We start from the raw sequence: 16,286 nt of genomic DNA on the forward strand, positions 1-16,286 counted from the left end.
TCAAGGCTAAGGGGACCTCCCCTGGTGGCTGAACTTTGATGAAGCTCACATGTTACCCTTCCTGAAGGTCCAGAGCTGTGTAGAGCATGAGGGGACAGATACACTGACACCAAGAGAAATAAGCCTGTCCCTTCTCTGTCCTGGGCTTTGTACCCAAAAGCTGAAGATGAGGGTGAGCGTGGTGTGGTTCACGCTGTCTGAAAACACACTTGCTTTCAGCTGTGAGCAGTGTGCTGGACAGCTACAGGAGTGTGCAGGAGAGGGCGAGCTGAGACCTGTGCACTGTAGACCTGGCTGCCAGCCTTACTTATTCAGCGCCATAGTGGCTCCTGGTGAGGGGTTACAGGCCTACTCTGAGGGTCTGGGCAGGGCATGAATTTGCTTGTTGGCTCCAGTCAGCATGCTCCTTGCAGGGCACATGCTGCAGGCTGTGCTGGTGAATTCTGGAGACACGGGGCTTAGTCTGTCCATGCAGATAGACAGTCTGTTGGTGGGAGGTGGCACTTGGAGCCTGTCTGAAGGAGGTTTGCAGGGTAGATAGGAAGGAGCAAATACTTCACAAGAGTCCTTGGCATTGGGGAAATATAAGAGTGTCCTCCCAGTAAAGAACCACATGAGGAAGTGCCAGCCAGTTAGCTCACATGAGGCCCATATAGACCCAGATACTCCACAATTTCTACATATAGGGCAGCTACCTCCCTGGGGTCACCCCAGACAGTGATATCTTTCCTTTGAGACATGTTGCCTCTCTGGGGGACTCTTTGGTTATACTTTGCTGTGTCCTTGAAGCTGGATGGAGCCTGGCTCCCTCAGTGGTCAGGAGGCCTTAGATAGCCCAGGCTGGCTCCCTCAGTGGTCAGGAGGCCTTAGATAGCCCAGGATGGCTCCTTCAGTAGTCAGGAGGCCTTAGATAGCCTAGGCTGGCTCCTTCAGTAGTCAGGAGGCCTTAGATAGCCCAGGCTGGCTCCTTCAGTAGTCAGGAGGCCTTAGACCACCCAGGCTGAAACCAGGGCCACTTGGGGCTCTTTGTGCTTCTAGACTTTTTGTGGTCAAAATCACATATTTTGGAAGAGAAGAAACCATTGCTTTCCTGTACAAATTTGACATTACAGGATGTTAACTGTCCTCTTGGAATGGTGCATAGATATCTGTGTAACTTCCATGTTAAGAGAGAATCCACACATGATAACATGAACATCTCCTGTCTGAGCCATTGGCCTGTGCATTGAGGGTTTTCACAGCTCTGGATTCACTGAGGGTACTTATGTTTTAATTAGTGCTGGCAATGAAACCTTGTACATGTGAAACAAGTATTCTGCCACAGTTTGTTTATTGCCATTTTTGAGACAGTGGCTTAAAACTTCTGTATAGCCAAGGACAACCTTGTCCTTCTGTTCTCCTGCTTCCATCACCTGCATCCTGGTGCCGGGATTGAACCCAGTACTTCATCCATGCTAGGCAGACACTCCACCAACTGAACTCATACACACTGTGCTTTCTGTTCCCAAGTGACAGATAGCAGCTTGCTACTAACACATTCACAGTGGGTCTCTGGAGTCACTTAGAGATGGGCCAGGTGCATGGAGGGCTGGGTGTGCGGGCTGTGGATTCCTGGTTTGGGAAGGGGCTCCCTAACTGTCCCCTGAGGATGCTGAGAGAACCGTAGCGACCATCTGCTCTCACAACCTGTTACTTCGTTTATTTAAAATTGTTTATGGTTTTTAGAATTTTTCCCTGTTAGTGTCTCTTTTGAATATATAAACTATGTATAAACCAACCAAACAAAGCATGTCAAAGGATGTGTTTAGACAAGTATTTTCACCTCTGTCCTAATGTCTTCTCTTTCTTTTGTTTGTTTTGCCTTTTTGAGACAGGGTCTTGCTGTATAGCTTTGGCTGGCCTAGAACCTACTCTGCAGCCTAGACTGGCCTGTTTTGTCTGAGTACTGTGGTGGCCATGTGTCACCACACTGATCTCTCTCCACTCTATAGGGCACTGCTTTTAATCTTTTCATTGATTTCTTTAGCAAACGTGTGTGTGTGTGTGTGTGTGTGTGTGTGTGTGTGTGTGTGTGTGTGAGAGAGAGAGAGAGAGAGAGAGAGAGAGAGAGAGAGCGCTTACTTGTATGTGAGTGCATCCTTTCTTCACAAAGGGACACTTGCGTGTCCTGCTTAAGGCCCCCTCAGCATCAGGAGCTTCCTTTGTCATCAGCATCAGGGATGCTTGTGCTAAAATTCAAGCATATAGCCTGGGTCACTTTTACAAATGGGAATACTGAGATACAGAAGAAAGGCAGGTCTCTCTGCCCAAAACTGGTAACCTGTCATGGGAAGACGTTATACTGGCAGCTCCGTGGAAGGAAACAGGAAGGGGCCACAGAATACTGTTATATTTAAGTAGCCTTTGAGGGGAGTGAGAAGGTTAAGGTGTCCAGGACCTGGTTCTGAGGAGGTCAGAGAAGGTACCAGTATCCACGCTAGTCCCCAAGTCTTCAGTGCCTCCCCACTGATGGCTTTGTATCTTCATTTATGAAGGTCTCTGCTTTTGGGTCACCTGTAGAGTCCTGGTGTCTCACCCTTGGCTATGAAGCAACTTTCCTCTGTACTGTGAGACATAACATACTATACAAACTAGTCTCATTAAATCAGAAGAATAGAGTTAGTGGATGTAGAAGCTTCCCCAACATGTGTGAGGCCCTGGATTCATCCAGCACTGCAACAGACAAAACAAGACCAGCAAACAAAAGAATGATAGAGTGTGTCAATGTGGAAAGTGAGCCTGTGAAAGTAGACAAGGGGCAAACAGTAAGAAGACAAGTGGCTGAGGTTGATTGGGACCTGTTGGATGTTGGAGGCCACACTACAGGCCCTGCATGCTGTCTCCATGTAAAAAGACCTATAGGCCCTGAGTGTGGGCTAGAGACACAGCTCTGAGGTCCCACTCCACTAGAGTCTGCCCAGTAAGGTATTAAGTGTCCCTTAGAAGAGACCCAGGAAGGGACTGTGGTTCTAGCGTCATGGAGTCAAGCAAATCAGGCTTGGTGTGAGGACAACACAGCAAAGACAGACAGACAGACAGACAGACAGATGCCTGTAATGCCATTTCACCTCCAAGGGAGGCCTGGCTTCTCCTGACTCGGAAATCACTGATACTGGTCGGGGGGGGGGGGGGTACATGGAAGGTTCCGTGGATGATGCCCACAGATTATAAAGTACACTGATTGGGGGGTACATGGAAGGTTCCGTGGATGGTGCCCACAGATTATAAAGTTCACTGATTGGTGCAGGGTTCTCTGGGTAACTATAGTTAGTCATTGTCATAGTTACACAAAGAGCACTGACGGACATCTCCTGTGTGAACCAGAGGCCGTCGCAGCTCCCTCAGTGACTGAGCTAATACCCTGCCCCTCTGCGTTCAGGTGTGTCAGTGTCTCAGTGACTAGTCTGATCATTTTTTTTCCTCTTTAGGGGAGAGTTTTACTATGTTGTCTAGGCCAGCTTTGTGCTCTTGTCCTCAAGCCTCAGCCTCTCAGAATAGCTGGGATTCTAAGCCAGGCATAGAAGCCAGCTCTGAGAAACGTTTGTTGGATGGTTTAGTGATTGACTGATCTGTTTATTTTACAGGGACTTAAACTAGAACTTCTGTATGTTTGGTCTCCTCACAGACCTGTATCCTCATCCTTGTTTCTCTATGATCTGCCTGCCTCTGCCTTCCCAGTGCTGGGACAAAAGGCACGGACACCACATCCAGCCAGCCCTGGTTGTTTTGTTTGTTTGTTTGTTTATATTTTTAGATAGATTGTTTAGCCTAGACTGGTCTTGAACTTATCTTCCAAGAGCTAGGATTTCATGTGTGCATGTCACTACATCTGGTTGAAATATTTTAAATAAAACTAACCCATGTCAAAACTGCTAACCCAAATCTTTCAATTTTCTCTATCTTTCCATAAGGGAGAGTTCCAGAAACCAGAAATTTGAATCTGGAGAAGGCTGGTGTTGATACCAACCCTGAGAATCAGAAGATTATTGTGGATGCCCAGGAGGCCACTTCTGTGCCCCACATCTATGCCATTGGAGATGTTGCTGAGGTATGCTCGCCGTCTGTATGCTCGCCGTCTGTCTGGCCAACCGCTCCTATTTCTGTGCTCTCACCTGTTTCAGCTGGGCCTTGAGATAAACATGATGCAGGCTCTGCTGTCCACAGGAATGTGTCTAATCCCAGAGCACTGATCATAGGATTCAACTCTAGGGACTAGTCAGGTGCATTCTGGGAAGGATTGAGTACCGACCTCTGTTCCTTCTGGTACTTTGCCTTTCTGGGAGGCTCAGGGTGGGACACTTTAAAAGAGGGAGCTGCAGTGATGGCTGAGCAATTAAGGGGACTGGCTGTTCTCCCACGGGACCTGGGTCCCTTGCAAGCACGCGGCAGTCTGTAACCATCTGTAACTTCAGTTCCAGGGTATCTGATGCTCTTGCGTTTTTGGGTAGAGCACAGACATGCATGCAGGCAAAATACCCATACACAGAATAAATTCTTAACGACTTATTTATTTTATGTATATTAACACTCTATCAGTATGTATACCTACACGCCAGAAGAGGGCATCAGATCCCAATGTGAATGAATGTGAGCCACCAGGTGGTTGCTAGGAATCGAACTCAGGACCTTTGGAAGAGCAGTCAGTACCACTGAGCCATCTCTCCAGCCCCCACAAAATAATTCTTAAAATGTAGTTAGCTGTTTCTGAACATGACCTTAGAGAAGTCTTATGGCCACAAAAGGTGACCAGCCCCAGACCAGGCCATCTGGTCTTGTCATTGCTGCCCCTCTCTGATCCCGAGGCTCCTGCTGACTAGGCTCTCACTGCTCCTTCTCGGGTGAGAGGCTCAGTGTGGGAAGGTATCGGGGCTCTGGACCCCATCCCTACTGACTGGACCTGTGGCTATGGGCACTTCCTTGGTGTCCCTCTGCGCCCCCCTCTTCCATGAAGATCATGGTCCACAGCACTTCCCTGGTGAGGCCCTGGCTTGGGAAACAGCCAGCCATCATTCCTGTCCTTCACAGGCCCCTCCTACTTCATCAGTCCTAAGTCTCTGCATCCTTAGAGCCTCATGAGTATCATGTACTGACCCACCCTGATGCAGTGCATGGAAGGTACTCAGGAGATCCCTGCTTAGACATGCTGATGGATGCTCCCAGAGTCCCCAGGCCTCTTGTCGTTGTGCGGAGACCTGCCAAATCTTCCACAAGTATGTTTCTGTCCTTGGGCTGCTGTAACAAGCAGTTTATGCCACCACAAACTCAGGAGTGTAGAGCACTCACTCTCAGAGGCCTGAGGTTAAATCTGAGTGTGGCAGGCTGTCCTCCTTAGTACCTCCTGGTCGTTACTTCCTGCCTCCTTCTTGCTAGGCTTGGGTGGTCCTTGAACCCGAGCTCTGTGCCATCATTGCTGACAGCCTCCTCCAGGTGCTTTATGCCCTTCTTTGTCTCCTACAGATTGTCCTTCATCAGACTTAAGATACATGTAAACCCTGTATGTTATACACAAGTCCCATTTCCAAATAAACTCAACTTCCAAGTTCTAAGCAGGTTTTCCCCCTTTGGTGGGGGCCTCTGTTAACTCGCCCCGGTGTGTTCCTGCCTTGAGTGCTCTGAGTGCTGACATCACTAGTTACCAGATGGATCCACTAGTTACACCACAGAAACATGCATAATGGGGGCTGGGGTGCATCCTGGTAGGAGACATAAGCCGGGAACTACTTCCAGGTCATGGTTTGTTCATTGCCATTGTTACAGAGAGGTTGTGGGGTGGGTCACTGAAGGTTCTGGTTGGAAGCAAAGCAGGCCAGGCAAGAGCGCCTGGTACCTGTGTCTTCCTGAATGTGAAGATGGCTGCTCTGCCTTGGTTCCTTTGGAACTCATTTTGGGAAATGTAGAGAGGACTCTGGGGAGATGGAGCCAGTGGTTGAGTCCCAGTAGAACTCCTGCTGGGTTAGCATGGCTCTTAGACTCTCTGGTGTGTACCAGAGGGGTCCCCTACAACTATGAAAATGCTCAGATAAGAGCCATGGCCACTACACAAGGTACCATCAGGCCCACGTTTGAACATGTGACTCTCTAAGAGGCGCCTTTACTCCCACTGCTGCCAGGTACAAGGCCTCAGAGATAGCAGTCCAAGGAGTTCTGCAGGAAAAATACCACAGAGCTTCCTGCCCAGCCCTACTTCTTCCTGGTTGTTTCACTATCTGAACTTTTTTTTTTTTAATGTATGGGTGTTTCACCTGCACACATATCTGTGCACCAAATGTGTGCCTAGTGCATGTGGAAGCCAGAAGGGGGCATCAGATGCCCTGGAACTGACGTTACAAACAGCTGTCATGTGGATGCTGAAACTCAGGTCTTTTGAAAGAGCAACCAGTGCTCTTAACCACTGAGCTACCTCTCTAGCTTTTCACATCACATCTAATAGAGGCTCAGGCCATGAACCTGGGCAGTGTGGTTGCTGGTTTGGATGTTGGTCTGGTTCATATGGTTCCAAGCTTGTCATGGGCTTCTGACACACAGCTTGACATGCATGTCATAGTCGATGACAAATCTCAAATCAGTGTCAACTGTAGGCTTCAACTCTATCTTGTAAGCACTGCACCCTGAAAGAGCATCTGTGCTCTCTCAGAAGAGTGTCACAGTTTAGCACACAGTGCTGGGTTGCCATCTTTATTTTAAAAATTCAATACAGAGTTTAAAAGATGATTGCAAGCAGTGAGGTTAATACCCAACATTCAGGTGAGGCTGGCAGCTACAGAACCTAGGGTGAAGTTGTGGGAGTGTTAGTGGGGTGAGGTGTGCTGTGCGGGGAGGCTTCCTGGTTACTCAGGCTTGATGGAATGCACTGGCTGGAAGTGTAGTTTATCTCTGTAGATCTCTACTCATTTCTGGAATGCCAAACAGCTCTGAATTTCCTGCTACAGAGGTGATTGGCAGTGGGTGTCTGAGCTGCTGCAAGCAGGAACACCCAAGGCAAGGTGTGCCTTGAGACAAAGTGGTCTCCTGTGGAATGACACTGATTTGGGGTTTGTCATGGACTATGACATGCTTGTCAAGCTGTGTGTCAAGAGCATGTGACATACTTAGAACCATATGAACCACACCTGGAGTCACTGGGGGCCATGGGCAGGATCTCTTTTGAGCTCTGTCGTGGGACAAGCACTCTGAGATCATCGGTGTGACTTATTCAGAGAAAAGCCTGTGCAAGGGAGCAAGTGGGGCTAAACCCAGCAGTTCATTTTCTAGAGAAAGGGATGATAGGCAGATCCGTAGGGCCTGGGATTGTCACTGTGGGAAGTTCATCCTTGCTGAAGACTTTCAAGGTCGGCATAGCTTGTGGCAATGTCCACAGCCTCACAGCACATGACCATGTCTTCAAAGCCTGTGGCATGCTGTTGTGGGTCTTTAACAGGGAGCTATCTGCTAGGAAAGCAGTGGGTGGTGGTGTGGTATCTGCACAGGTTGTTCTTCCCTCAGGGGCGGCCTGAGCTGACACCCACAGCTATCAAGGCAGGAAAGCTTCTGGCTCATCGGCTCTTTGGGAAATCCTCAACCTTAATGGATTACAGCAATGTGAGTTCCTCTAAAGGACCCAGTTCAAGATGGTTCTGGGGTAAGGGGCGTTTGCACCTGTGTGCCTGCATATACATGTGTACACGCATGCATGTGTATGGGTGTATACACACACACAGATGTGTGAGTGTGTGAATGTGAGTACCTGAATGTCCATGAGCAAGAGGCATATGAACCAGATCTCTAGCCATTGGTGACTGAGCAGGGTCTATTTTGAGCTCTCTCATGGGACCAGCACATCACTGTGATGAGTTCAGAGTAAAGCCTGTGTCACTGAGCTATCCTGGCAGCTCCTTCCCTCTTCTAGAGAAAGGGATGTGTGTAGTCAATGAGTGGCCACCTGCTGTACTCACATGTGGCTGGGTCCCTGGCCTCAGATTACTGTTCAGATGTCACTCAGGAGATGCAATTTCAATTTGGAAGTGGGGGGAGTGGCAGGGGGGAGAGACAACGCACAAAAGGCATATCTGATTCCAGACCTACTTTCCAGGTTCCCACAACTGTCTTTACACCACTGGAGTATGGCTGTGTGGGGCTGTCCGAGGAGGAGGCTGTGGCTCTCCATGGCCAAGAGCATGTAGAGGTAAGGGACTCTCCTCCACAGAGCTCTTGGCAGAGCATAGTGTAGGGCCCCCACAGGACAGGAGTCTTGGAGAGCAGCTCCAGAAACAAGGGAAGCCTCTGGCAGCTTTTGTGTGTGGCCAACCTTCGCTTCTCTGGTCCCACTGAATATTCCCTGCTGCACTGGTGTCCTGGGTCTCTAATTGCTGCCTTCCTCTGCGGTCCTACAGCCCCCAGCTACCATGTATACACTAACACTGTTGAAGTTCCTCGCATCACCACCAGAGCTTTGGACATTTGGTGCCCAGTCTACTTCCATATGCAGGGACTTAGGGGGAGGGTCTCCTTTAACCTGAATGGCTCCTCCACCTTCTTGCTGGTCCATTTCTACCTATCTGTACCTCCACCTTCCTGGGACTCTCCTGAGGTTTCCAAGGGCAAGACACTCAGACTCCCAGCCCAAATTCTGTCCTCTTCCTAAGCTCTTCTGGTGCCTCTAAGGACTCTGACTGGACCCTAAGATAAAGGATTTTCGTGGGGCCAGGATGATTTTGGGAATCTGCAGCAGCAGGCTGGCTGTGGCTCCTGGGGTACCTCCAGAGTAGGCTGAGGTGGCTGGAAGCTTTGAAAGATGCCTCGTGGTAGAAGCAGGAAGACTGGTGTGGGCCTTCCTACTGCAGCTGTGAGGCCCAGGTCACTAGGCTGGAGAGTTTGCCCGCTCCATGTACCCAGGGCCCTCCATCATGGAGACAGGTCTGACAGGCCTGCCTTCCCAGCACTTTATTTGCTATTTTTGTTAGATTCATCATAAGTACACTGGGACATGTGTTCATAGCATTTTATAATGTTTTATGTTTCATGATGTTGAATGGCCAAACATTCTTGTTTGTTTTTTCTTCAGTTCTGTCTTGCTTAGAACAATATTCTCTGAAGCCCTATTAATTAATAATGGCTGTGTAGCACATGTGGGGCCCTGCTCATTTTTTATATGAGCTGCAGCCCTGAACACACTGTCAAGCCCTTCATGGGTGCTGAAAGCCCTTGTCCCACAGCTCCAGTGAAGCTGGGGCCTGCCCAGCCCCTCCTCTTAGCTGAAGCTCAGGCGAAGCCAGCACCAGTGCATGTTGGGGAGGCCAGGCAGCTATGTGAGAGCCATTTCTCCTTGCATGAATACACTTATTTATTATATTTATATGAGTATGCTGTAGCTATTTTCAGAAACACCAGAAGAGGGCATCAGATCTCAGATGGCTGTGAGTCACCAGGTGGTTGCTGGGAATTGAACTCAGGACCTCTGGAAGAGCAGTCTGTGCTCTTAACCGCTGAGCCATCTCTCCAGCTCTAGGACAGCTATTCTTATACCAGCAATATGCCTGAGGTCTCCCTGTCTAGTCTGCATTGGTCTTGGGGAGGCCTGGATCTACCCAACATCTACTTGGGGATGCCCAGTACCATGGCTCAAACCACTGGCTCTGTGTTGTATCATGGCAGTGGCACCTCAGCAGCCTGATGCCTAGTCTCCTCAAGTGTTCATTGTGGAGTCTGAGGTCTGGTGGGAGAGGGTCTATCTGCAGACTACCTGGCTGTGGGTACATACCCTCTACAACCAGCTGAGATGTTTCCACATTTTGTACTATAACCCTTGGGTCACACAAGTGCCCTTGGACCCCTGCTGCCTTCCCAGCACTTTTTCTGTGGGCTATAAGATTATAGACTGAGCTGGAGAGATGGCTCAGCAGTTAAGAGCACTGGCTGCTCTTCCAGAGGTCCCGAGTTCAATTCCCAGCAACCACATGGTGGCTCATAACCATCTGTAATGAGATTTGATGCCCTCTTCTGGTGTGTCTGAAGACAGCTATGGTGTATTTATATGTAATAAATAAATCTTTTAAAAAAAAGATTATAGACCTGTCTTAGGCATGGCTACTGATTCAAGTGCTGGTTTCTTGTCTCTCAGGTTTATCATGCATATTATAAACCCCTAGAGTTCACGGTGGCAGATCGGGATGCGTCACAGTGCTACATAAAGGTGAGCATGTTTAGGGGCCACACTGGGACTAAGGGAAAAGCTAGCTACCATGGAGAATGCTCTGATATCCACAAGACAGAACAGCATATATTAGCCACGTTCCCCATGTGACTGAGTACCTGCAAAAGCAGCTTATGGAAGGCAGGGTTTGCTGTGGCTCACAGTTTAAAGGAAGGCATTATGGCAGGAGCTGAAACAGCTGGTCACTTTGCATCTGCAGTTAAGAAGCAAAGAGCTGGATGCTGGTGCTTAGCTCATATTCTCTTTTTTTTATGTAGTCCGGATCCCAGCCCATGGCATGGTGCTGCTCAGTTACAATAGGTAACGCATGGAGTGGTTTAGCCCACAGTTATAATGGGTAGACTATGGAACAGGGCTGCCCACAGTTAAAATGGGTAGACTATGGAACAGGGCTGCCCACAGTTATAATGGGTAGCCTATGGAATGGGGCTGCCCACAGTTAAAATGGATACCCAGTGGAATGGTGCTGTCCAATTACAGTGAGTCTGTCCACCACAATCAAGCCAATGTAGACACTTCCTCATAGATTTTGTCTTCTAGGTGTCTCATAGGTCCTGTCAAATTGACTTTAAATACTACTGCAAATGGAAACCTCAGAGGGCTGCAGAGATGGGACATAGTAGGTCCCTCTGGTTGGGTGGGTCCTCTGAGGCTAAGTGATAGTCAAAAACACTGTGGCTTTCAGATGGTATGCATGAGGGAGCCCCCACAACTGGTATTGGGCCTGCACTTCCTTGGCCCCAACGCTGGAGAAGTCACACAAGGATTTGCTCTTGGGATCAAGTAAGTCCTGTCAAATCCTGGCCATTTTGAAGTGTGTCTGCTTCCCTCTGTTTTGACAGTTTGTGTTAGTTATTTTGATAGTAGTGGAAGCTGATGGGTCCACATTTCAGGGGAGGGGAGTTTGTACATATCTGCAGCCGGTGTCCTTCAGCCTGCTTCTGTCATGTCAACACAGCAGGAGAGGCACTTTCCCTAGCCAAAGGTCCTAAGCTGGGATGGCTGCAGCCCTCCCTCCTCCAGCCTTCTACTGTTCATTTCTGTTTCTATCTCCTTTGAATTGTCTATGTGTTCTGTGGATTTCTTTCTAGTGTTTGTGCTACAATTACTAAATTATAAGGAGCTCTTTGCATGTTAAGGAAATCAATATTATAAAAAAAGATTTTCAGAAATCCTTCCAGGAACTGAATTGTCTGTGTAGTGACTCTGTATGCAGCACAATGAATGTGCCGTGGGACAACCCTGGCTCATTCGTCCCAGGGGTCGGCCTGGCCCAGCTGGTCTTGTGATGTTCTACTTACCACCATCTACATCTGCATCCATGGTGACGCCATCTACACAGGCTCTAGCACAATGCTCAGGAGACACTACACCTGTCTCATGGGCCTTACAATGATTACTTTGGAACGAAGTCCCGTATATTCCAAAGACATGGGTTCATCTGGAACTTGAAGCGCCTTTGCCCTAACACATTAGTAGGTCAGGTAGGCCTGAGGTTTGCTGTCCTGTGGGAGGTGTGGCCCCACTTAGGGATCTGGCTCAAATCCCCTAACATGTTGGCTATTTCTCTGTTGAAATCCTCTCTTCCCTGTTCGTAGACCTCGTATCCCCAAAGCCAGCTCTTGGCCACACATGCTCCTAGCCCACTGGGGACCCAGATATCCACACACTCTTCTTCTGTTCATCTTTTCCTGCTCACCTCTGTTTCCTCCAGGGTTCTATCCACAGAACCGTGAACACATGTATGTGCCACATAAATACACACAAAACAAACAAAAACTCATACAGCCTTAGCCAGAGACTCAGACACAGAGTCACACCGGGCAGCTCTTTCCTCATACACCGAGAGACCTGGAGTCAGCCTCACTCATTCGGCCATGTTGTTAAAATGCCAGAGAATGGTTTTGGTTGTGGCAGAGCAATCCCTGAGGCTGTACAGCATGCCGGTTCTCCACTGTCTGCTGGAGACAGTAGTGGTTTGAGTGTGCTGTTGGAGTGTTCATACGATATTTCAGACATGATCAGGAGGCGTTGGAGTGGAGCTCTCCACTAGGAACCCCTGGCTGTATTTGAAGAGCGTGCACCTGTTGCTTAAGTGGGGCGTTTACCCACCAAACCCTGCACTGCACAGGACTAGCACGTTTCAACTCTGTGCCTCCCAGAGAGCTAGGTTGTACTCACTAAGAACGTGCACTAATGCAGGTGTGCATGTAGCCTCCTGGAATGCCCACTGCAGCCATTAATCTATAGATTTTTGGCAGCTAGGCCCGATCTTAGATCTCAGTGGCCAAGAGATGGGCTGACAGTGGAGGCTGTCCTCATAGGACCAGTGGCGTGGCTGGGCTGGGCTAGATTACCCCCCTTCATGCACTTACTGAGTAGACAGCATGCTATCCACAGAACAACCAACTTCCTGGCCTTGTGCTTGGGTGCCATATGTCCATGTATAAATTTCTGAGCAGCAGAGCTGGCTGGGTGGGTGCAGGCTGCAGTCAAAAGTGACTGGGCTGGGTGATTCCTGCCATATCAGTGACAGAGCAGACCTTGAGGATGGGACAGTTAGGACTGGAGAGCAGGCAGCCAGGACAGCAACCAAAGGAAAGGTTGGCTAGGAGGGCCTGAGGTGGGTAGCAACTTGGTATCTATGGACAGTGGGTGTTTGCTGGGAGGCAGTGGGCAGTCCAGCATAGGCATGGGTAGATGTTCTTAGTGCCGATTCAGTAAGGAAATCACACCTTCTAAGACTTCCCAATAATGCTGACTCACTAAGGAAATCACACCTTCTAAGACTTCCCAATAATGCTGACTCACTAAGGAAATCACACCTTCCAAGACTTTCCCAGGCCATGGACAGACCCCCCACCCCCACCACTTACCATTCCCCTCTCGATGTGTTCAGGTGTGGAGCTTCGTATGCACAGGTGATGCAGACAGTAGGGATCCATCCCACCTGCTCTGAGGAGGTGGTCAAGCTGCACATCTCCAAGCGCTCTGGCCTGGAGCCTACTGTGACTGGGTGCTGAGGTTAAGTCACCATCCCTGCTGAACGAAGGACACACAATGTGCCATGTGCCCAAAACAAGGCTCCTCAGACACCTGGATCCAGGTGAGCATGCCTGAGAAGAGAGTTATGTAGCTATCGTCATGGGAGCCACCATGTTGGGCGTGATGTCAGGTACATGGTGAAGCTATCTAGAACAGGTAAGTTCCTTGGTCAGGCCTTGGTAGCCCAGAAACAAGGCCAAAGGGGGGCCATGAAGATGTTTTCCACACGCAGTGGTATCATGAGGCTGGGCTCTAAGTATCTGTATTGGTTGCTGTTCCCTGTGTGTCATTTGTCCCTGCAGTGAGCCTAAGCGCCAGCTCATTTCCTTCTTGCCCAGAAGGTGGAGATACTGCCCTGTGCATAGCTGATGGCCACCACATGTATGGCTCTACTATACTTGCACAGCCAGGCTGGCCAAGCGGGCCACCAGAAGTCACAATGCATTGCCAGCCATTGTAGTTTTCTGACGAAAAAGAAATTGGCAAGGGCCTCCTGCCCCTGCAGTGACATCTCCATCTGACAGCATCCTCCAGAATCCCCAGTTCTTGATCTGCAAGTTACAGCCCATCCTGGTTGTCTCTTTTGCTTGTCACCTCTTCTTGGTCTGGGCCCCTTGGTAACGACTCCTTGATGGAACTGAGGAGGCTACAGGAAGTCCTTTCCCTCAAGATGCTCTCTGGTCTGAGCATCCAAGCAGGATCTCTCACAGCGGCCTGTGTGGGCGAATGCACCTGCTCCACCACAGCTTCTCCAAGCCAGGGCTGCATCTGACACCAAGGGCCCTAGGGAAGCTCTTCCTAGAATATTACTCCTTTCAGGATCTTGTTGTTGGATTTTTTTTGTTTGTTTGTCTTGTTTTGTTTGTTAAGAGCCCATTTTATGTTTTTATCAAAATATTTTTGTAGTAACTGCGGTGGTCTCTTTGCCTAGTTTGGGTTAGGGGTGGGTGGAGTGGACTCTCTTTAGGGGTTTATTTTTAGTCTCTCAAGGATCTCATGTGGTTTGGGGTAAACATGGCTAGGCCAATGTGAGAGTTGGCCTGTGCTGACCCCCTGTCTATTATTGGCAGGACTGGAAGGCCTTGCTGCCGCTCAGAGATCTGAAAGATGTGGATGGAACACCATGTATCTGAATAGATGGCCTGTGTCCTGCAGGGATGACCACACCCCAGCATCCTCTGGCCAGCCCTGGAATGCTCCCAGCGTCAGATGATGGCCTGCGCAGAAACCCCATGTGGGCTGCCCAGGTTTGAACCCCTGGCATTTCTGGAGTGCTAATAAAGAGGGTGTTTTACTAAAGTGTGTCTGCACATGCTATCCCCAGGACTGCCCAGTGTCACATGATGATAGCTTCTACCACCAGGGTTTGCTACCACCAGACCATAATATATGGAGCTGCTATGTCTTAGAGTTCCCAGCAGCCACTGGAAAAAACAGCCCTAACCTGACCCTTCTGGTCCCTGATAGGACCCAGCATTTCCCACCATCCTCATCCTCCCTTCAACTCCTGGCTCAGGTCTGAAGACATCTTCTAAGGATCCTTACTGGACCTTCTGCCAAGGTCTGGACTGTCTCTGTAAGGTCTCTGTATATCCTGGAGCAAGGGTGACCTAGCTCCAGCAGTCATCAGGGTCAAGAATAGGAGGATAGGGTTTGGCAGGGTTGTTTGTGGTTTTCTATCTCTGAACTGAACATTATTCACTTCCTTAGATTTCCACTGTGGTCTTCCAAGTCAGCTTGTGGACTGGTTTTGGCTAATCCTCCACATTGACGCTTGATGAGCTAGGGAGAGCCTGTCAGTCACTGTAGGGAGAGACAGCCCTGACAGTGAGGGGCAGGGCCTTGCAGTATACGGAGGCTTTAGCAGAGGCTAATCTCATGTCTTCCTTAAGAAAACATCACTTAGCCTGGCCCGGGAGCCTTGGATGGGACCCTGCTTGTCAGCCAACAAAGGAATGTGTTTGTACCTTAATGGGCCTACAGGAGCCTGACTGGAAGTGGAAGTGTGCAGGTCGCTCTCAGACGCCCAATTAAGATGCCAAGTGCAGAGGCAGATCAGCCATGTCCTATTTAATGCACCATTGGTGGCATGCCCCTGCCTGCCAGGATCCTGGGGCGTGGTTGGTGGGGGGCAGGGTGCTCCTCTAGCTTGAGGTTTTGTCTGCCTCAGAGGCAGAAGAGGTCAGCTAACACCTGCTGCTTCAGGCCAGTGGAGTGGAAACCTGGAGTCCGGCCAGGTGCATTCCATGGGTACCACAGCCCTCAGGACAGTCCTTGCTATGGAAGCAGGCCTGGAAGTGGCCTTGGTATTTAGTGATAATTCAATAGAGGCAATCTGTGACTCGTCCTTTGCACACACTGGCCTACAGCTTCTTGCCTACCCAACCAGCCAGTGACATCCATACATTAATGTCCCCAAAGCCCCTTCAAGATAGTTACTGATCTGTGCACACTGCCCCACTGGGGTTCTCCTACTCCTGCTCTGGCTCCACAGACAGTTGAGGGCTCTAGGCCCAGGTCTCACCAGAGCAGTGAGCCGGTCGATCGGTACAGCTACAAATGCTAACCTGGCTGTGGGTCCAACGGGGGAGGTTCAGGAGGCCACAAAGGCAGCCCAGTGTTCTAGTGAGACCTGGGCCCAAAGCCCTCACCCAGTTATTTGTGGAGCCAGAACAAAACCTAGAAGACCCCATCGGGTCAAATGCGCACAGACTAGTAACTATCCTAGACCACTCACTGAGGGCTGTTGTGCCCTGTGCTAAAGCCAGAGCCAGCGCCAGAAACAGGACCCATGGATGAGCTGCATCAGCAATGGCGTCTGTCCTGAGTATCTACCCTGCAGAGCTGTATGGCCAGTCCCATCTCTGCCTCAAAGGCTAGAATGCCCCAGGGAAAGGTGCTCCCCAACCCGGGACCAGGTGCTCCCCTGGGCCGCCTCTTCTCTGCCTTTGCATGTTTTTATGATGCAATGAAAATATGTTTTTAATTCCTCAGATTGTTCTGTGTAACCTGC

The 16,286-nt window shown here is 49.6% G+C and overlaps 1 protein-coding gene across 3 annotated transcripts in view; it reads left to right on the plus strand.

Moving 5' to 3' along the window:
• TXNRD2 (thioredoxin reductase 2) overlaps nt 1-14,528 on the plus strand; it is a 48,606-nt gene extending 34,078 nt beyond the window's left edge. For all 3 annotated transcript variants that reach the window (XM_080919106.1, XM_080919108.1, XM_080919107.1), the window contains 7 exons: nt 3,951-4,087; nt 7,522-7,617; nt 8,108-8,200; nt 10,136-10,207; nt 10,914-11,011; nt 13,128-13,334; nt 14,344-14,528. In XM_080919106.1, coding sequence (XP_080775232.1) covers nt 3,951-4,087; nt 7,522-7,617; nt 8,108-8,200; nt 10,136-10,207; nt 10,914-11,011; nt 13,128-13,251 — 620 coding nt within the window. In that variant the 3' untranslated portion in view covers nt 13,252-13,334; nt 14,344-14,528. The remainder of the gene's footprint in view (nt 1-3,950; nt 4,088-7,521; nt 7,618-8,107; nt 8,201-10,135; nt 10,208-10,913; nt 11,012-13,127; nt 13,335-14,343) is intronic.
• The last annotated feature ends 1,758 nt before the right edge of the window (nt 14,529-16,286 follow it).

The sequence above is a fragment of the Micromys minutus genome, assembly GCF_963924665.1.
Source record: "Micromys minutus genome assembly, chromosome: 7".
NCBI lineage: Eukaryota > Metazoa > Chordata > Mammalia > Rodentia > Muridae > Micromys > Micromys minutus.